Raw genomic sequence first — 22,177 nt, 5'->3', positions numbered from 1 at the left:
ATTACTTTATATCCCATGTCATACTTTATTTGCTGGTTTTTAATTTACCTCTACAGTTTGTCATTGGTATTATCCTGATAATTTCATCCTGCTGACAGGCAGCCACTTCCAAATGGCAGTAGTTATCATATATAATGCCGTCATTTCCACAGACTCGAGGTCCCCCGTAGCTGCAAGTACGCTCGCATGAACACTGTATACTGTCGGCCATGAAAACACAGTCACCATTCACAGTGTTACACAGGTGCAGTTCCCGAGGTGTTAAGTCTTGACCAGATACATACAAAAAAAGAAAGAGCGAAATTGCAAGTGATTCTGACAGTCATTGATCTAACAAGATTGAATGGTATGGTAAAAAGGGAGGGGGGGGTAATGAATAGGATGTTAGAGGAGGGACAACAAACTAAGGTACTGAAAGCATAGCTTATGTAACATACAACACCAACTAAAAACATAGCTTGATATAACAGACAACATCAATGGCAAATTGACAGTTTCCTCCAGTAATTATTACAACCAACAACAAAAGTTTAATGGAAACATCACCACTTTGAGACCAGGATATTTTCACCATACGTGTTTACAAGTGATATTTCGCATTCCCAAGAACGACGAAAATTTGGGAAATGTTTTAGAGTGAAAGAAACCAAAGAGAGTGATTTTCTGTCGAGCATCTTCTTTCAAAATATTTTTTGCTTTTTTCATCATCTTTTACATTTCAAAGTCATTTTACTTTCGAGAAGTCAGATGAAAGGTTTAATGGCAGAAATTTCTCTTTAAGAAAAAATTGTAACAACTTCAGCCACCGCTTCTGCTAAACTTATATGATCTTTCCATGAAATGCTTGACATTAAAACTAGATTTCTTGGACAGTTACAGTTAAACCATACAGGAAGCAGACCGACTCAGTTAGTAACCTACATGGAGTGAGTAACTCTTCAGGAATGGTACCATCTCCAACTTCATTACAATGTTCTCCTTTGCAGGGCACTTCGTTTCGGATCTCTCCTGTAACGTTGTACAAACGGATCGCCTCATAGTCTGAGAACAAAATATGAAGACATATGCTTGTCAGTGCTATGTTGCCAGGCACCTCTAAACATGCACAGACGTTTTGTTGTATTTGTTAATGGCACATTAAAGCACTAGAAAATAAATTCAGGGAATTTTTGCTATTGAAACAGGGAGAAGGGCTGGGAAGAGGGGGGAGGTCTTGTGAGAGGGGAAAGTGGGGTGGTGAAAAATATGATGGTAAGAAGATTTTTGCATTGCAAGTAGAAATAGGTCCCTAAAGACATTATTTGTTAATTCAGTCTACCAGAGGCTTTGTCATGGAACATTTGCACACAATGCTACAAACTAATTAGAACTAGTAATATGGCTGTTACTACATAGATTAAGCAACATTGGGAGTATCCAATTATGTGCATGCATGGACCCAGAAGGGAAGGGGGGGGGGAATTGACCACCCCACAAGAAATTAAAAAGGAAACAGTAAAAAAATGGTCCCATTTGTGCACAACTGCAACACTTCATTTGTGGTTTTAATATGCCTCAGAATGTGCAATTTGAAGTAAAAAAATTTGATCCTTTTCTTTGATAGGGGAGGGAAGGAAGGGGGTGGAGGAGGGGAGAGGATGCTACCCAGTGCCCTTCATGTAGAGTTGACTCCAAAGACCCCAGGGCCTCCTTTATAAAATCCTGGATCTGCTCCTGATGTGTAACCATTGCATTTCTTGGTTAAGGTTAACCGCAAAGTTCATACCCAATGCTCCAAAACTCTTTGATCTTCTACTTACGTGGTTCGTAATAGTCGTACACCTTGACTGGTACAGCCTGCAGCTTTCTAACAAGAAAGTCTTGCTGAGCTATGAAAGTGACACAGGTCATACACTGGCTGGGAATCTCATCAAAGTAGAGGATCACCTTACGTCCCTCCACCTCGTAACGCTTGACGTGTCTACCTATCAGCAGCTAGTAATGCCAAAGAGAAGAGAAACCAGTAACACAAGAAAGATATAAGTACTATAATGCAAACTATAAAATATATATGGCACATATTACACATGATTAAGGTAAGGTGACCAGACATCCCCAATTTTCGGGGACAGTCCCCGATCACAGTGTGCTGTCCCCGATGAACAAGTGTCCCCGAAAATGTCCCCGATTTGTCAAAATGTTCAGGAATTTTGAAAATATCCCACATTATTAGTAAAATAATTGTAAAAAGAAAATTTAGTCAAGTGTGCAGTCGCAGAACGGAACTAACCAGTATTTCAGGTGGGCCAGTGTAAAGTGGAATATGCTAGATCTATCTCTTTCGTAAAGTAAGTAAAATTCATCTAAGAAAAAGCTACATTTTTGAAAATAAATTTGATTTAAAAAGTGCTTCTAAGTATCACCATTTTACATCTAAGCACCTTTGGCACTTGAAAATTTTCAACACCCCCTCCCCTTAGACCCCTCCCCATATCAGTCACGCAATAAATGTCCCTGATTCCAGTCAGGCAAATATGTTCACCTTAGATTAAGGCCGTACAAATTCCTTGGCTGCCACCTAGTACATTTTCCATCAATGAGACAGTTAACTGTTTCATGTTACCATCTTCAATGTCTAAGTCTAGTAAAGATTAAAACGATTAATTACTAGAATATTGTGAATTATTACACATGAACAATCCACAGCAGACTCATGTCATTCTAGCTATTTGTTCTATTTTTCACTTCTCATACTTTTTAACTCAATAACCAGCATTTCTCCGCCAACTAGAAGTTCTTTCTTGTGTTTAAAAGTTAATGTTACCTCTTCCAGACTCTGTATGTCCGCTGTGAAGCCACTGATGAGGTCAACTTCAATAACAGCCATGTTGGATGATCCTATATGCTGCCACCTATTCAGATTAAAACATCAAGATATTTATTGACTGAACAGTTTTAAAGCAATGAAAACAACAACAACAAACTTGAATTTATGAAAAATGTTACTGCTCTTAGTGGAAACCACATAAACACTGCTTTAATACCAAATCTGGGGCAAAGACGAACAAACTCCAAAGAAAATGTTCTTACCTTGTGCAGACTTTGATTGAAATGCGTGCTTTGTTCCGTCTGGTTCCAGGTATAGTGTTAGTGTTACGCTTTCCCCTCCTCAGTTGCTCCGATACGGACTGAACAATGTCAACATTCAGCTTGAAAGGTGGATTTCTGTTTGGATCTGGGATGTTGTAGTTTACGTCAACCTAAACGACGATTACAAATGTTACGAGTCAAAAAAAGAAGAATTCCCATTATTTTATATTTTTTTGACATAAACCATCTTAACTCTGATTCTAAGTGTTTACAAAATGGAGGAATAAAGCATTGTGATCAATTTACTCTCGAGGTCAATTTTGTCATTGTTTTAGACAAGTTATTTGTTTTGCAATATTACAATGTTTAGTGAATAAACATCATTGCTACATTCCAGATACATGCATGACAATAACATTATAATTGAGGGAGGGTGTAGGCATTCCAAGATACCTGGTCTGGGTCAGTTACATTCAATGTTATATTGTATATCACTGATACAACTACATCACTACTTGGCCTGAATGTACAGATTGATGGATAAAGTAAAAAAAAGGGATGGACAACAGTTTCTACATATGTATGTCAGAAGTGCTGATGGTCTTGAGTATTCACGTATCGAATGTTCACATTGGACACCTGACAGGTTCACCACACACACTTGCACAATGATCAAAGGCCTTTCATCCGCAGAAATGATCTGATTGGCAGATTACCTGGAGTAAACCACAGCCTTCACCGGTACTCCTCAGGAACAGATTCTGAGATAGAGCAGGCACCTGGTGAGAAGAAAATATGATGCATAAAGCCAATAAAAATAATAATAATCAGCAGTTATTTTTACGATGCTTAAGCGACCACAAATGTGGGAGAAACCTGCAAGGGCTAATGGATTGCAACTTACACATCGGGTGGCTTCCGATTCAACCTTTTTTACTCAAATTTGGAATCTTTTTTCAATTTAGAAAGTCATTTCAGATGGGAAAACCATAGACTGCTCTTGGATGAAAAACCCACCTTACTATGACCCGGCCGGGTATCGAACCTGGAACCTCCCAATTTCTAAGCCTCATTGCTTCAAATGCCATCGCCTATATCCACTCCACATAAAGCAACTTAAACTTGAAGGTAACAATTAAATTCTCTGGTGTCAATAAGTACTGAGTATTTAATCCATTCTCAAGCCCAATTGATTCACAAGATCATATAAAGTCACTGTATTCAATCATTCTTCGTTCGTTTGTCTTGTTTAAATTGCTGAACCAGATAGCCCACTAATAGGTAAATTTGTGATTCCTTGCCATAAAATATTTCGACATTGTGATAAACCTGCCTGACAGAGCAAATGAGATACATTTAAAGCAGAATAACGTCAGAGACAGGTTTCTAGTCTACAAAGAATAGTATTAAATGAACAGAGAGTCATCCTGTCATGTCCCAACTGTTGTATCAAATATTACAGACACACAGATTGCTATTGATGATGCTGTATGCTAGAAGAATTAAAATTTAACTAGAGCACTAAGAGGCTCAGTGATTCCTTGCCGCATTTTACATGAGAAAATTTAATGTTAACTTGGTGCACAACATTCTTGTTCTAAATAAGGTGCATCCACATTCCAGTTGTGAAGTTCATTTCAAGCTCTACCTTTGGAGCTATTGTTATTTCAAGCTCTTCAGAATTTGACCAAAAATGATTGCTGAGGTTTGTTAAAATCTACAGGGTTCTTTTATTTATTAAGTTGGACACATGTACCAAATATGAATTTCTTTAAAAAATTGCTTTTGAAGTTAACACTGTTTTCAGACTTTCAACTTTGGTGACACCAAATGACCTTTGACCTTTATGTAAAACTTTAGGATTCCACAAATAGCCTATTATGAAGTACATCCAAGCTTTGCCTTTGAAGGCATCAAGGTTTTTACTTTCACCTTTGGTGACTTCAAATGACCATTAAAGGATACTTTGAATATGAGTTTTTATTTTCATGCCAAAATCAGTTCAATGACAAGGCTTTCTTCCACCCCAATTCACACCCTTGAAGCCCCCTGTCCCAATCAAGCCATTTCTCTACCCCCCCCCTGGCCTACCTAATAGTCTTAGCAAGACTTAAAATGCAGTTCTTAATGCTTTTAATCATTTTGGAACAAATGAATGGTCATGAAAGTTTTCCAAGCATTTGCTTAATTGTAAGAATATGTTTTACTCACAATTGCATCAATTTCAATTTTCAACAAAGGTTGCAGATTTCATCATGACCTCTGGCAAACTCAAATGACATTTGACTTATGCAAAATACCATAGGTATTTTTATTTGCTTCGTTACATCCACATGCTATGAATGCAGTTCATCCAAGGTTTGCTTTTGGAGTTGTTGTATTTAAAGGTTTTCAGACTTTTGACCTCTGTTGACCTCAAACACCTTTCGTCCTCCACAGAAGACAAAATGTCTCTCTACTCAATAAGAGACATCTACTTACCAAATATGAGGTTTACTCCCTATATAGGTTTTGAGCTATCATGTTTAAATGGCAAATCTTGACAAACACAGAATCACCATTGCATAGATTCCTTTTGCCTCTGGCAAAGAATGAAATATTATCATGAAGATGTCAACAAAATCTTTGATTATCTCTGAGAATTTAATTTAGGATGTAGATGGAATTAATTATGAAATTAGCTGCCTGACAAACCAATCTTTACATGTCTTTGTTTATTTAATCTCTTTGTCAACCATCTGCAGCTAATGGAACCCCATCTTTAAATTTATGATGCTTTGTTATTTTATTTCTATTTTTTATTTTGTCTGTAGTACATGTCCAAGCATATCCAGCTCATTTTGTTCCATGGTTTTTCTTTTTTACTCTTTTGCAACTTTACTCACCTCAACAATCTGCAGGACTTTACTGTTGTCGTTATTAATGTGATAGATCTGTTCCACGGATCTCCCCTGGTCGACGTAACCTAAGGAGATGGTTAGATTCACATCCCGGACGAAGGAAAGGGCTGCATACTCAGACAGGGCTTGAAGGGCTACACATGTATCCTACCATGAAGAAGAGGCATTGAAGAAATGTTCCAAATAGTGTCATAAAGTAAAATGCTATTAATACTAACACTATGCAACTAGACAGAACTGGTTTCACATGCACAGAGTTCATGTTTTCCTTTTGATATATCGGAAGCCAATTTGAACACCTAACTGTTTGCAGTTTTTTAACGGTAGACGAATAAGAAAAATTCTCAATTTTACTGTTACATCATGACAGGTTGCCCTGTATACATTCCAAGGTTTTCTGACGAATAAATTTCCAAGGTTGGAGAAGAGATACATCAATAATAACTAAATACTTACACTTCTTGGCCTATAATGAGATATGCGTGGATGATCCATTCTTCACAAGGCATTTGTTAGTATGGTTAGGTTAATTTTTGATATTTCTAAGCCTCGACTGCAGCAGATCAAAATCCCAAAGAATGACAATGATAAAACTCACCTGTGTGGATGAGAACCCACCCAAGGAGTTTCTTTGTTTGGTGAGCCATTTAACAATGGGCAGTGAGTAGGCAATGTCCCTCTTAGCAGCGAAGGTCAGTAGGGCGTAGGCGGTCATCTCTACCTCGGCCGAGGCCACCGTCTGTTGGAGGTTACCCAGTACTTTATAATGTGGTAGTATCTCATGAGGTTCACCATTCAGAGTCCAATACCTCAATCCATCTGTGATACAAACAAACAAACATTGAACATTAGTACAATACTCTAGAGCTGGGGTGGGCAACCTACGGCCCGTAGGCCGACTGCGGCCCGTCAGTGATTTTTTTGCGGCCTGTGAGATGTCTCAATAAAAGGAAAAAATATCAATATATTATACATCATCACAAAAAAAAGAGCTAGCTGCTTAGAATTTCGAATCGGCACTAATGATGCTGTTAGGTAGGCCTATTATCCCCATTAATTATCAACTGTACTGTATTGACATTATGTTTTTGTGAATACAGATTAAGTACACACACCTATTGCTTGAAAGTCCTCGGAATCAAAGGTTTAAAATCAACAGCAGGTCGTTGGTAAGGTGCGGCCCTGACAATTTTTTTACTCCATATATCTGGCCCATTCATTCCAAAAGGTTGCCCAACCCTGCTCTAGAGGATTCATTTATATTTGTAGCAATAAAATAAACCTATGATCCATTTACGTGCTGAGTCATTTAGGGTTTATGTAACTCTGCAAGCAATGCACTGTTCATAACTCTATCCTCCCTATCAAGTTATTCCTCTATTTCTCAAGAAAAGATGAGGTATCTGAGCGTTGAGATAATATTCGGGTGCTCGATCCTTCTATCTCTCACTCACAGATCTGGTCAAATAACAAAGCTATTTCAAACTGCAGTATAAAACTATGAAAACCATATTGGACAATATGAGTACAAACTTGAATCCCAGTTATCTGGATACAAACCAGTCCCTCAATTAAGAATATAATTTTGTATCATACCTCTATGTGGGAGTTGCTGTTCATTATTTCTACGGGTTATTGAGATTCGGGCGACTCACCTGTGAAATGCCCCTGGGACTGCAGTTTTTCCATGACCTCCGGTGCTCTGTGACTCTCACGTAACGTAAGAGCATAGGCTGTCAAAGCCGCTGTGTACGAATCGTGAATGGCAGCGATGTGTCCCTCCAAGAAACGCTGCCCTCTTTCGACTGACAATCTTTCTCGATCGCTCACCAGACCGCTTTCCAGAAGAGCTACCACGACATAGGCAGTCAGGGACACCATACCTTGCACACCACCCTGTCAAAATCAACACAGATCTTTTGTAGTCAAATATCAAGTTTTCATTATTTTCCCACAAACCACAATGCCAAGCAAAAAATGACTTTTTCCTCCCAACTACTCCCTCTCTTCTTCCAATCTACTCCCTCCCCATCCCCTCTCCCCCCCCCCCCCACAGTTCAGTTAACAGTAATGTGCATGTTCTACAGGTACTGTGTCAAAAAGGACAGACTGCAGCAGCTGAAAAATCACCTGCAGCAAGAATGACTTGATTTTAAACAAGTAGAGGTTATCATGTCAGATTAGCAGATAATCTGCTAATTATCAGATTAGCAGATAATCTGACAGATTACACTCTCAGATTAGCAGTGTATGTCTTTTGTGTGAAAGATTATATCCTACAGACCCCCCCCCCAGCATCCTACTTGTTGACATGATGTCCAACAGACACGGTGTATCCTATTATATTCACTGCATGTCTTTTGCTTAAAGCTCTTCCAACCTGCCAGAAAGCCCAATAGACTAGCTGTTGGGATATATTCCACCCTTTTGTGATTGACAAAATATATCAAAAGTTATTCACTGATTTGTCTCAAACATCTCAATTTGGGGCCATAAAGGATTCCCTTTTCACCTCCTCATCCATTCTCCCATTTGGGTAAACAGCAGCACGTCGTCGTTGACAGGAGATACCTTTATTTCTATTTACCTGTATATCTTTGTTTAAGACTCTGCCCACTGGCGGGAAAGACCCATCTAGTAGCTGTGAGGATATGATCCAACTCTTGGTCATTGCGAGTTCTAGCGGATCGATGTAAATGTAGGCTTCAGACTGGGCAAAGGATTTCACTACAAACGCCGTCAACCACATGCTACCGGAGGAATCGTTTTCACCAAAAGCACTGTAGGAACCATCGTGACGCTTGTAAGTCAACTGTCTCTGGTATCCTAGGAAAAGGAAAAAAAATAATTAAATAAATAAAAGTGACAGAATAAGATTGATCTGACCCAAAATTGCTTCAAAAAATCTTCAGCCACACCCCAAATAAATTTCTCTGAATTCTAACTGACAGTTTTCTTTGTTGTGTGTGTTAACAACATGCACGTCTATAACGTTTGTATTTTGAGGAAAGTTTGAAGAAACACTGTGCAATTTGTTTGCAAATAATGGTGCCGAACCAGTTCCGCCTATGGCTATCTACAATGATACTTGGTTTAATGCAAAAGCATAAGTGTCACGAGAAGGTTCTAGATAGAATAATTTGGTTATATTTTCTATCATTGTTTGGATTGTACACAAACATTTTAACAGTGTAGCTGATGTAAGTAAGCTAGCACAAAAGAAGTAACTTTTATAACAGTGAGGATTGGGAGATGGATTTGCAAATGTACATCATCGTTTCACTTGACTTTTGTGAAAAACACAATGTGAGACTTGCTGGTACACATCACCAATGGCTCATCTTCAGTTGCTTTGGAAAAACTAGTGCAATTTCAGAAAATGCATTCATAACTGTTACAGCATGCATCGTAATAGGTCCCTTGACTATACCAAAAGTCCAGTCTTACTACGAGCCAGTAGCCTCTGATTTGATGTCAGGTGTAAGTTGGCCAGTTTTGTTTACATGACAGCAAGTAATCAAGACAGAAAGGACCAGAATGGAATACTATTTATTTTAAAGGGTTTGAAGACTTTTGCAAAAAGAAACGTCTAATGCCGGTAATCTGTCCTAGTTTCGAATGAGGTGTAACAGAAGTGTTAGACACCACCATCGATCCCAGCTTGCTACCGTCTGTAATTAGACACTAGTGTACTGTCAGTACATACAGCTGCAGTCAATACCAACAGCAAAGTGTATAAACGATACAGCGATGGACATCTCAGGTCCAGCTAAAGATAACAAGGTATCATGTTTTTTATTACTGTCTGCATTTTGTAGCGACACAAACAAAACGTTAACTTTTTCAGATGGCGGCACACGGTTTGGGGCGAGTCTTCAATGCCTTTAAGTCTAGCTTTTACCTTGAACCAAGAATCCAGTAGCCTCTGATTTGATTTCTGGTGTAAGTTGGCCAGTTCGCTCCAAATATGACATGACGTAAATGTTGGGGGCAAAGTGGATCATGTTCTGTTCTCCACAACCAAATGGAAGACGGATCAACTTCTGGAGGTTGGTCAGGGTCGGTCCCATGACATCGGCTGATGACAAGAAAATAAAAGTCTAGTGTGGTTTGTACCTTGGTTATTCATACCACATCTACACATGAGGTAATGGTATATGACATACAAGAAGAAATGCCGGAATTTATGCAGATTAACGGCAGAGACCATTAACGCTGATGACAAGAAAATAAAAGTCTTGTGTGGTTTGTACCTTGGTTATTCATACCACATCTACGCATGAGGTAATGGTATATGACATACAAGAAGAAATGCCTGAATTCATGCAGATTAACGGCAGAGACCATTAATGCTGATGACAAGAAATAAAAGTCTTGAGTGGTTTTTCCCTTGGTAATTAATACCATATCTCTGCATGAGGTAATGGTATATGACATACACAGAGATGCCAACCTCTTGACACAAAAAAACAGACTGAATATCCTAAAAAATCAGATTTTTGAGAGAAAAGTCAGATTTTCACAAAAACTCAGCAGTACCACTGGCCCGTTGGCCAGTAAAATGTCAGAAAAATGTTTTACTGGTAAGAACGGGCAAGTAAAATGTTTGCTTTTTCAATAACATCTAATGAGAAAATTGTAAAGCATCTGTAATAATTCTTATGATGCAAAAAGGGTGTTTAAATGCATAATGAGAATATTGATACAGCTTAATTGCTTGCATATTTTGGGCCAATGAGAATTTGGTTCAAGCCAGAATTAGAAGTGAGAAAAAAATTACTGTATAGTCTTGCATTATACTCATGGAAATATGAGCCACATTCCTGTTAACTGACATTATAAACCAATTAAAAGAAAAAAAGTGTCAGATATTTCAAATAATCAAATATGAATTGCAGCATGTAGCTTTTTTTTTATTTTTTGAAAAGTCGTACTTTCAAGAGGCGAATCGTATTATCGTATTTCACTTTTTTTATCGTACTAAATACGATAAAATCTTACTGGTTGGCACCTCTGCATACATGAAGAAATGCCTGAATTCATGCAGATTAACGGCAGAGACCATTAATTATAATAACAATGAGTCCAAGTATAGAAAATAGTGACACACTATAAATTAAACCCCTATGCAAAAAACATTTCCAAAGTATTTAAGAAGTAGGGAAGAATGTCATGTACTACAAACCAAACCCCGATACTCAAAAACATACAGAAAGTGGAGAAAAAGTTCAAATCTAGACACCATAAGCTACATGCAGATCACTAGCATATACAAGACTTGGAAAACCCATGATACCCATGTTCCACAAAGCCACCAATGATTTTGAGACCATCATCTTTCACCAACAGATATGCTGTTTTCTTTTCAATCTTCCAGCTGTTTGGATGGTGAGTATTACATGGAGGTACTTGACGACAAACAAAGAATATTTTCTCTGATATCGTACATGGCCAATGAATACCTTGCCTAGTGCTGGGAGTATTTTTGGGGTGTGATCTGCGCATTTAAACAAACATCATTATTCGTTTCAGAAATGGATAAGCCCATAGGGTACAAATGAGATTGCTGAGAATGACATACCAAGCATGACTGCCTTGGCCTTTTCTGATCCTGGTATGTAGTTGAGGGGTAATGTCAGGGTAAATGCCTCAATGAACATTTCAGAATTACCTGTAAACATAAAGGAGAGAAGATGAATAACAATGAATAATATAACATTCCTAATAAAATAAATAACAACAGCATAGCCACCTAGATAGTAGGGAATGATCGTTTACCTATGTTATGTCAATCAACTACATGCTCATATCAGTACACTTTTGAGGCAAATTTTCAATGGCCCATTCCATTATCTTGTAGGGGGAGAACCTTTCTCGATACTGTCATTTCAAAGACTAAAGCTAGTTATCAGTTAACAATGCACCCCTCTGGATAACAATCATCTAAAGTGTGACCGCATCAACTATAACCCAAGAATCTGAACATGTAGAAACCTCTCCTAATTACAAAGTTAATTGAGAGTACCTGTTGACCATTGCTTGTTTCAATCTAACCCATTACCAGTCCTTTTATTTGGTCACCTTGTCAACATGTTAGTACTTCCTTCCTCTACTTACTCTCTTTCTTCCATATTCTAAATTCTCCAGTGGATCCAAATCCGGTGGAGAAGCCGATGTGGTTGATGAGGAGAGGAGCGTCGTCTTGCCAACGGAGGATCATGGACTGATTGCTGGGGACTTCGCCGTACCCGACCTACAGGATAACAAGCAAAGGCATTGAAATATTCAAAAACAGTGTTAATCATGGTTATCATACAAATTTAAAAAATTTAAAAAAAATCAAAAATTTCCAAAATTTCAAATAATTGATCTTCAAAGGTAAAAGCAATATCAATTTATCAGTATTCTAAGCAAAAGTACATACTCTATCCAGATATCACCATTTCCTTTCTATAGCTGCAGCAATATTTAAACTTCTGTTAATTCAGCAAAAGTCTTACCTGGATGTGTCCTTTCTTCCATATGATCCAGAAAGCTCTGAACTCGTTTCTATTTAGAACATTCCTAGTTACGGTGGCTCGAATTCTTGGACCTGAGTAAAATGATGAAATGTGATATCAGTCAAAACTCATAAAAACTGTATATACAATGAATATTAAACAGGAACCACATCTTTATCATGAAGGGTGAGATAATATTTCTCTCCTCCTTTAAAATCATAACATTTTGAGGAAAATCAAAACTGTAAGTACAATTTGCATAAATTTTGTCAAATTAGTTCATATCAAAGATACAACACGGTCAACCATGAATCAAATGATTATTGTTTCTGAGTCCGTAATGTTTGTTACAATTTTGGACTTACCGTTTCTGTCCCTGCTCAGCCAGGTTTGAGTGTTTTCCCATCCTCCGATGACGATTTCATAACGAAGATGTGAATCAACAGAGGGCGCCAGAGCGATCCTAGCATCGTTGCTAGCCTTACACATGAATACCAGGAAGTCCATGCCGGGGGGTTTCTTGAGGAACTGATATTCGTATCGATTTGGAGTGCTCAGATGGATCCGTTCTAGAGAATAGATGAGAGTTTGAAATATGTTTCAAACATTCACTACCATAGAGTTGTTGTGATGTATGAATCAGTGAACATTCTAATGCATAAGACAACAACTGAGGCAACAAATAACTTACTCTTTTTCCATGTTAATAACTATTATCATTATTTTTGTGGTGCATTTATTGACCAAAAGTAAAATGGTTCATAAAGACAGGTCATATTTCTGTGATTCAACACACAATGCAGTTCACAAGCGCCTGAGGATATCACTCCATAATCCTAAATTTTCAAACAAGAGAGGGTGAAAGTGGACTGATAATCCCTATTACAGACTAAACTTGTTAAAAGAGGGTTTGGGAGGGGGGAAATAAATGGGATTGCATTGTCATTAGGTAGTTTTATTCTTTTCTGATTTGTCCTTTTTTATCTATCTATTTTAACTCTTTTTTAACTGTGAAGGAAATTCTGGTACCAGTCTACCTTATTATTTGCTATAAAATATTATTTTATTTTAATTTCTGTCAAAAGGAAGATTTTTAACACAAACAAAAAAGCAAGAAAATTGAGAGAAACATCTGCAATGAAACTCAGAGATTTCCCATAGATTGATAGAAATTGCTTTAATCATGAACCATGACCATTCTTAAACTGGCTACTGGATGTATCTATCTACAAAGAGTCAAACGCTGATATTCTCCAAAAATGAATAAATGCATCCTGCAAGTCAAACATTCATTTCTTTTCAACAATATACAGGAATAAGTCACCTGTTCCAACACAGCAAAATACTATCACACAAGTTCCATTTTACCTTCAGTTTAAGTTTACACAACAGCAAGAATTCATAGCAGGGACTGATCGGCACATATCGTCTAGAGAAAGATCTTCAAGATAGATTTCTAAATTACTCCACGAAATGTGCACCATAAATTTTCTAAGATCTACTCACCATTTGGGCAAAAGAATACGCTGTAAGTATATGCCCTTGGAATACCTTCCGGCTGAAAACAATAGAAGATTGGTGAAGGTGAAAAGATTGAAGAGAGTATTGCCCTTCCCTGCCCACCATACATGATACATTTTAAAATCATAGTTTTAATTTATAAAAAGAGAATACAATACACCATGGCTCTTAAAAAAATGAGTTACTAGCACAGGATATTTGATACAGTTTGTTTTTCTTTTCATGTTTACAATAAAGGTCAAATCAAATCTTATTTGGAGGTATTACTCATGCATACAAAAGTAATGAATTTTTTAGCAATCTCACTCAAATTAGGGAATAAGTAATTGCACAAGTTCAATCAAAGTGCAGTACCCTATTGACTCACAGATTTATATCTTCAGTTATTCGCAATTCAAATGCTCCTTCTCTTATACATAATATTGAGGGTCGTTAATATTAGGCCTCAATTTAGTATACCACATATCTGAATAATTGTACACAATGTAAACAGTCGAAAAGCTTTGATTTGACCCAGAACTCACCTCCACCATCAGAGCTCTGGATATTTTATCTGATGCAATGATTGCATCACCGATGTCATCAGAGCAACAACCAAAGGCAGTATGAGCATCTCCAGCAGCTTTAAACAAAACACAAATTCAATAGTTGTATTACCTAAAGACAAAAAAAAACCTGAGGAATTTCACTCAATTCTTATTTTCATCTTTCTAATTCATATTGCAGTATCTACTTGGTTGAACATTGATACAACTTTATTTTTCCCTCACAGGGTAGGTTAGCATTCAAACATTTCATTTGAGGAAGTGTTAGCTGAGCAAGGCTGAGCTGAGGAAGGATACATGGGGGGGGGGGGGGAGAGGGTAGAACTGGGGTCAGCAGATGAGAGAAACACTGCACCTATAAGAAAGGTACACAATGAAAGTTTATGTATTACTGTATTTCTACTTAAGTCCTCAAAACATGAAGACATTTGTTTTGAAATGAACAAGGTATTAAACAGGAGACAAGTTTACCCAGCATACGGACTTTGCCCAGCTGATTGAATTCAACCTCCAGGTTGACTGTCTGGGTTTCGTGCTCTTGCATACAAAGTGTTTCGGTTCTGGTCTGATCTCCGGATTCCCAAAATCGAGCACCCTCTTGCAAGACGACAGTCAGAGTAACCTGAAAACAGCCAAGATTGCAAAATAAGATTCATCTACAAAAAAAATTATTCTTGTAATCCTACATTCATCAGTGCTGTATTGTTGCTTAAAAAAACATGGAGGGTTTTTTATTTTATGTTTAAGTTGATAATTGTTCAAGTTTTTCTCCAAAGAAAAATAAACGCACACAACAAAAACAAATTGAAACAAGAGGGACACAAACAGCAAAAAACATATCGGACGTACCTGCACACAAATATCCTGGTAGTTATAAACAGAGACGGGCAATCTGACTTGCTCTCCACGTATCACAGAGTAGGGTAGAGTAAAGTCCACGAAAAACCTCTTGATCGACACTAGGGGTGACATCTGGCTGAGACCAAATCCATGTACTTCAGACAGAGCAAAAGCTTGAGTGGACCATGTCGTGATCGAGTCAGGGAGATGAACTCTAAACTGTTCGTGCTTTCGAGTGGAACTGCAAAAAAAACAGAACACGAAATTGTTGTTGTTGTTGTTGTTATGAAAACCCTTTGCACCTTTATGTTGTAAAAATATTCAATACCAGTACTTTCTTTCTGCTAGGACTCATTTCTTTGAATCGGTTTGGAATGCTGTTTGGGCAAAAAGTTTCAAACCAATTTTCTAAATTTCTGCTGTTTTCGTTACTGTCTATTAAAGCTCTAGAAACATTGGATACTACTGATGTCACATTATAACATCATTTTTTATAAAGTGCTTTAAATGCAGACACCAAAGTAGGCTTCCTATCTGAATTTTGCAAGCTGCAATCTTTTCTTAAAAAAGATTTTCTTTTACCTATCAGTTGGCGAAACAATATTTTAATGTCCTAATTTGTATCACCACTCTTTATAATAAATAATCTTTGCTATAAATCTTTAATTTAAATGATATCTGACAGCATTGAATACGCTAATGAAATTGAAACAATTTGTCGCTTTTTTAAAAAAAAAATTATCAATTTTGATTATTGTGTAAGATCTTCGAAAAATGTTGTTGCGTTTCAAAATAATCGTCAGGACTTAGATTTGCATATAAGTATTGGGTGGAAACAATTGTTGCCATAAACTTGACGTTACTGGCTGGTTCAGCAGCAAACGGAAAACAATAGACCTCTTAAAGAAATTGCACCGGTAATTTGCGATAATCTGGTGAGATCAACATGGTTACAGAAAGAAAACCACGTCAAAGTTAACCAGAGTTTGAAAACTGAACTAAGCCAATAAGGAAGCTGCATACCCAGAAGTCAAGATCTGTCTTAATAAATTGAGGTCCGTAGGCTATAATCGAGTTGAACTCAAACCATTTTATTCTACTGAAGTGGGCTAATCACATCGTTATAATTAAATTTCCCATTTTTTTGTTTGAACCTTGCCGCAGAGCTTAATTTCCCATAGTTTGACTCGTTGGTCTTCAACATAAGTGAAGGTAGTGGAAAAACTATTCTAATGGAACATGATTATAAGCAGGAAAAGACCCAGATTTCCTCTCCATCAAGAAATCATCACAGCATCCTTTGGTAGGGAGACATTTGATTTAAGATCCAAACTTCATTACAGATGATTATGCAGCTGTAATAACAAACCCAACACATCAATGCCAATATTCCAACTACACTAGGTTTTACACATCAAAGCCACTATTCAAACCCAAGGCCTTTTTTCAGCTGTAATAACAACCTAACACATCAATGCCATTATTCCAACCACACTAGGCCTTGTTTCAGCTGTGATAACAAACACACATCAATGCCACTATTCCAACCACACTAGTCCTTGTTTCAGCTCTAATAACAAACACACATCAATGCCACTATTCCAACCACACTAGGAGTTGTTTCCTCTAATAACAAACCTAACACATTAATGCCGCTATTCCAACCAAACAAGGCCTTGTTTCAGCTGTAATAACAAACCTAACACATCAATGCCACTATTCCAACCACACTAGTCCTTGTCTCAGCTGTAATAACAAACACACATCAATGCCACTATTCCAACCACACTAGGCCTTGTTTCAGCTCTAATAACAAACACACATCAATGCCACTATTCCAACCACACTAGTCCTTGTTTCAGCTCTAATAACAAACACACATCAATGCCACTATTCCAACCACACTAGCCCTTGTTTCAGCTCAAATAACAAACCTAACACATCAATGCCGCTATTCCAACCAAACAAGGCCTTGTGTCAGCTGTAATAACAAACCTAACACATCAATGCCACTATTCCAACCAAAAATTGAAATGTGATTTCATATAAACTCTGACCGTTCTACTATCTTAGCATCTTAGAAAACAGCATTTGGATAGGCCATGTGAAACAGACTTTAACTAACCTCATATTATAACAATCCCACAGCCACGTCTCAGGAAAATATGCTCTGCGAACATTGCGAGACACTCTCTCCCCGTCTTGGCGTGTTTTAAGAGACTGGTAAATTGATGGTCTTTCATCTACAAGACATAAAACAGGATATCTGTGATTGCAACTATTAACTTAACACAGCAAACAGATAATACCTCTTTCCAATGAGCAAATTCAACACATTTGTTCAATAATAAAACAATGACGAAAAGTTAGGCACAATTATGCAGCTATGCAACTGGAAGTTGGAGGGTTCAATCCATAGCTGGATAAAAGTACAGTGGGCATTTCATCCATGAGGAAACCAAGCAAGTTATTTATTCACATATTAATAATACAATCTATCTCTACTACTTACTGATCATATTAATAAAGTTTATATTCTCATTTTAGAATTTTGACATTCTCTACTCTGAGATCAATATTATATATTTATGTATATGTGTTACTTTAGTTATAACTTAAGTATTACAATTCTTAATCTCTTCTGCTCAACCAAAAGCATGTAAGGTAAACAAGGATGTTCTGTACTGATGGAGAGTGCATTTTTGTTTAACCCCTAAACTAGCAACTTCCTTTGAAATTCTAATTACCTGATCAAACATACTCAAGATCTGGATTAGATAAATGACAGGTGATGAATTGTCAGCCTGTAGGAAGTCTTACTATATATTATCTATGCGTTGAATTATCTATTAGCTCAACCCACGTCACCTATGTCAACCACCTCTCAACCCTCCTCCCACTAACTATCCTCCCCCTTCCCCAGCCCCCATCTCTCACTCCACCTTATCCGAACCCAATTTATCAGCTTATATGATAGACTACAAACATCCTCAAGCAAATTGCATCAAACGTTACTGCAGCTAAATCCCTGGAGTAATAATAATAATAAATATTAATAATAGTAATCATTTACCAGGGTTAGTAATCACTGGTTGGAACCTGAGATTGGCTCTATCAGTCATCACATGAAGTCCTGTAGCCTTCAAGAAAAGAAAAAAAAGGAAAAAAATTTAAGAAAATGACTCACTTGCTGTAATTTTCATATCTTTCACATTAAATTCAATTTGTTATAAAAATTACTTACTTTTGTGGGTTGAATACTGCATACAAGCTAACAGATGTAACTGTTGGAAGTTTTACTTTCCTCCAACTGCAATCTGCTTTAAAATGTTTTGTGATCCTGAGGCATTGATGCTTGGAATCCTAATTCTAGCCAAAATTCTTTGCTCTTTTCAATTTTTTTGGTTCATACAATTTCATTTGTAGAATAATAGGTACATGATCCCAGTAAGTATTTAAGAAGTAAATATTCTGGATCCCAAGACTTTTTATCTGACTTACCATGCAGGATCTTATATGGTCTTCTACCAAAAAATTTGCAAGTTTTTGTTAAGGTTTTCAGTTTCAGTGACAAAGTTTCTTAAAGTGTCAAAAAATTGTATTAACAACAATGTCAAATTTAAAAACATATGTGGTATTGTTATTACATCACAGGATTCATTCCACTGGAAACAGTACATAGCTACTGTAAGCATAGCTACTGTAAGCATAGCTACTGTAAGCATAGCTACTGTAAGCATAGCTACTGTAAGCATAGCTACTGCAAGCATAGCTACTGTAAGCATAGCTACTGTAAGCATAGCTACAGTAAGCATAGCTACAGTAAGCATAGCTACTGTAAGCATAGCTACTGTAGCATAGCTACTGTAGCATAGCTACTGTAAGCATAGCTACAGGAAGCATAGCTACTGTAAGCATAGCTACAGTAAGCATAGCTACAGTAAGCATAGCTACTGTAAGCATAGCTACTGTAGCATAGCTACTGTAAGCATAGCTACAGTAAGCATAGCTAAAGTAAGCATAGCTACTGTTAGCATAGCTACTGTAAGCATAGCTACTCTAAGCATAGCTACAGTAAGCATAGCTACTGTTAGCATAGCTACAGTAAGCATAGCTACTGTAAGCATAGCTATTGTAAGCATAGCTACTGTAAGCATAGCTACTGTAAGCATAGCTACAGTAAGCATAGCTACTGTAAGCATAGCTACAGTAAGCATAGCTACTGTAAGCATAGCTACAGTAAGCATAGCTAAAGTAGGCATAGCTACTGTTAGCATAGCTACTGTAAACATAGCAACTGTATCATAGCAACTGTATCACATTTGAAGGATATAGCATAAATTCAAGAATATACAGCATAATTTTTATGGCATACAACAAAATTTGAAGGATTTGTCACAACTTCAAGGGATATAGCACAAAGAAAATGACCTCCAATCGTTCTCTGACAAACAGCCAAGCTTAAGGTACATACCTTAAAGGCTTCATATGAGTCTGTGGGGAGAGATCCCCTCCAATTTGTATTCCTCTTGTTTCTAGTTGTCCACCAAGTCTCTGGGCGAGGTGGCTCCAAAGAGTTATAATTATTCATTTCGCTAAAGATCTAGGGAGGAAATGTAATTTATACATAGTCAATAAACTGCTGCATTCTGCAGCGCAGGGCAATTGTGAAAAGAAAAAGTTAGGAAATTTGTTGAGGGATTCTTCGTACATGTAACTTGCACTAATAATAGTAATAGTCTTGGTCAGCCATGTATCAAAACATGACCTCAAGGAAAGAACTAGAGTGATCTAAATCAATAATATTACATCAATCATCTGCCATGGATGACATGGCATAAATAATATGACAGCTATGACATGCCTATCAACAATGTAAGGGCACCAGCAATGTAATATGACATCATTTATATGATTAAGATAAAGATATAACACCACTATTAAACATGAAATGAATAACATGACATCAATCATCTGATATTGATGACGACATCAACAATATGACATCTATGATATGCTGTTAAATGATATAACGACATCAACACAGTTATCTGTCATCAATGATATGGCATCATTAATGTGATATTAAAGATGCAACACCACTATACATATGACATCAACAAGATGTCATGTTTGATATGACATCAACAATGTAATATGACATCAGTAACATGACATCATTTTAATATAACATCAACAACATGATATCAATAACATACATTTAATAATATCAATGATTAATATTGTGACATCCAATAATATACCACTGATATACCACTGATATAATATAAGAATTGATGATTATAAGAATATCATAGTATACTATAGGGCAACAGAAGTTTGACATGATGTAATATTTCCTACCTTGGCTGAGTTCAGCTCATATCCAGGTTGTAACAGCTGAACACTGCGGTCGACTGATCCCACACAGATACATGATCCCTGCTTAGCAGTGATAGTCATCGTAAGCTTAGACCCTGGAGATGTATGATTGGAGGAAAACTGGACACCCACCTAGCAGAAAACAAAACTATCATAGCATTTAATTTCATATTTGCTTAGTGATAAAATAAACTGAGGTAACTGGGGTTTTTTCTATTAAAAGAATGTGTCAATGCTGAAAAGGTTTCTCTTTCTTATATGTTTTTACAAAAATTACCCAAAACAAAAAATTTAGTTGACTGTACCATTTTGAGCATGAAGAAATCCTTTATAGCTTTCACAAAAACCTTTTAGTTGTGTTTGAATTAAGATGTGAATTCCTGCTTCAATACAGGATCACTCTGAAACCGTACAGAGCAGGATTTGCTTTCCTGAAATTGGGCATCTAATACTACAAAATATTACATTTAAATGTGTAGGACAGAATCTCTCTGACCTGGACTAAATGGCTGACAACTATCCAGCTAGGAGCCAAGTGGTTTGTTCTTTAAAGAACATCAGTATTGGCCCCAAAATTTGAGAACCCTAAAAACTTGCAAAAGTGCTTTCCTGGTGGATCTGTGTTACGTCCAGACATTGAATGGCTTTTTAATAATACAATTAAATGATTCATTGGGGTACAATACTTTGAAAGTGGTAGTAAAAATGGTTGGTGAAAGTTGAAGCATGCGTGACTTTTACTTGTCTTCCTGCCATTACTTAGGGTCAATACTGATCACCTTTAACTACAGTTAAGATCATTCAGTTATGTGTACTTAATCTTGGTCAGCATGATGCAGTTCAAACTGAAACCAATAGTCAACTTTAACTCTGCTGATGTGACCTACCTCATTTTCAAAACTGGGTTCCACTTGTAATGGCAAGTGGTCAGCAACTGTTTCATTATCTTCCTTTAGATAGTACACAACCAACTGGGTGGCAGGTGCCATGGCATGTGTGGCACCAAATGTAATGGCAGTCTTGCATAGAATGGTATCTAAAAGAACAAGAAGAACAATGCATATCCATCAAATCCTATTCCAATAAGACCTGAATGGTCCATGATCAAAGGATGTAGCTGTTAAGTCCTGAAAGATCCTTTCATTAATATGGGAAACATTGTATCATTGTGGCATTCTTCAAAATGCCTCTTTGGACATTTATTATCATTCTTTAGAATGGATAATTATTACAAAAAAGAAAGCTGAAGGTCTTGTATCGAGGCGAGGCCTATGCACACAACTTTACAACAGTTAACTCCTGATCATTGGTAACTTCACACCCACACCTTAATGTTCACAACTGAAACAGTTGGTCCTCAGACACTATAGCACACCACATCTATGAGTCCCTTGGGTTGCAGCCACAAACCGCCTCACGC

At 37.1% G+C, this 22,177-nt stretch overlaps 1 protein-coding gene across 2 annotated transcripts in view; it reads right to left on the bottom strand.

Annotated features, from left to right (window-relative positions):
• Positions 1-22,177, bottom strand: part of LOC139966340 (C3 and PZP-like alpha-2-macroglobulin domain-containing protein 8) — a 62,156-nt gene that overhangs the window by 3,556 nt on the left and 36,423 nt on the right. For both annotated transcript variants that reach the window (XM_071969237.1, XM_071969238.1), the window contains 24 exons: positions 21,645-21,793; positions 20,740-20,889; positions 19,850-19,978; positions 18,449-18,515; positions 17,501-17,618; positions 15,385-15,616; positions 15,007-15,157; positions 14,515-14,612; positions 13,976-14,027; positions 12,835-13,038; positions 12,470-12,561; positions 12,087-12,222; positions 11,551-11,640; positions 9,871-10,047; positions 8,557-8,795; positions 7,625-7,865; positions 6,568-6,788; positions 5,955-6,116; positions 3,786-3,848; positions 3,070-3,239; positions 2,804-2,891; positions 1,800-1,974; positions 922-1,041; positions 49-267 (listed from right to left, as the gene is read on the bottom strand). In XM_071969237.1, coding sequence (XP_071825338.1) covers positions 49-267; positions 922-1,041; positions 1,800-1,974; positions 2,804-2,891; positions 3,070-3,239; positions 3,786-3,848; positions 5,955-6,116; positions 6,568-6,788; positions 7,625-7,865; positions 8,557-8,795; positions 9,871-10,047; positions 11,551-11,640; positions 12,087-12,222; positions 12,470-12,561; positions 12,835-13,038; positions 13,976-14,027; positions 14,515-14,612; positions 15,007-15,157; positions 15,385-15,616; positions 17,501-17,618; positions 18,449-18,515; positions 19,850-19,978; positions 20,740-20,889; positions 21,645-21,793 — 3,543 coding nt within the window. The remainder of the gene's footprint in view (positions 1-48; positions 268-921; positions 1,042-1,799; positions 1,975-2,803; positions 2,892-3,069; positions 3,240-3,785; positions 3,849-5,954; positions 6,117-6,567; positions 6,789-7,624; positions 7,866-8,556; positions 8,796-9,870; positions 10,048-11,550; positions 11,641-12,086; positions 12,223-12,469; positions 12,562-12,834; positions 13,039-13,975; positions 14,028-14,514; positions 14,613-15,006; positions 15,158-15,384; positions 15,617-17,500; positions 17,619-18,448; positions 18,516-19,849; positions 19,979-20,739; positions 20,890-21,644; positions 21,794-22,177) is intronic.

The sequence above is a fragment of the Apostichopus japonicus genome, chromosome 4 (genome assembly GCF_037975245.1).
Source record: "Apostichopus japonicus isolate 1M-3 chromosome 4, ASM3797524v1, whole genome shotgun sequence".
Lineage (NCBI taxonomy): Eukaryota > Metazoa > Echinodermata > Holothuroidea > Aspidochirotida > Stichopodidae > Apostichopus > Apostichopus japonicus.
Note: the sequence above shows the minus strand (reverse complement) of the source record. Positions and strands in the feature narration are given on the sequence as shown.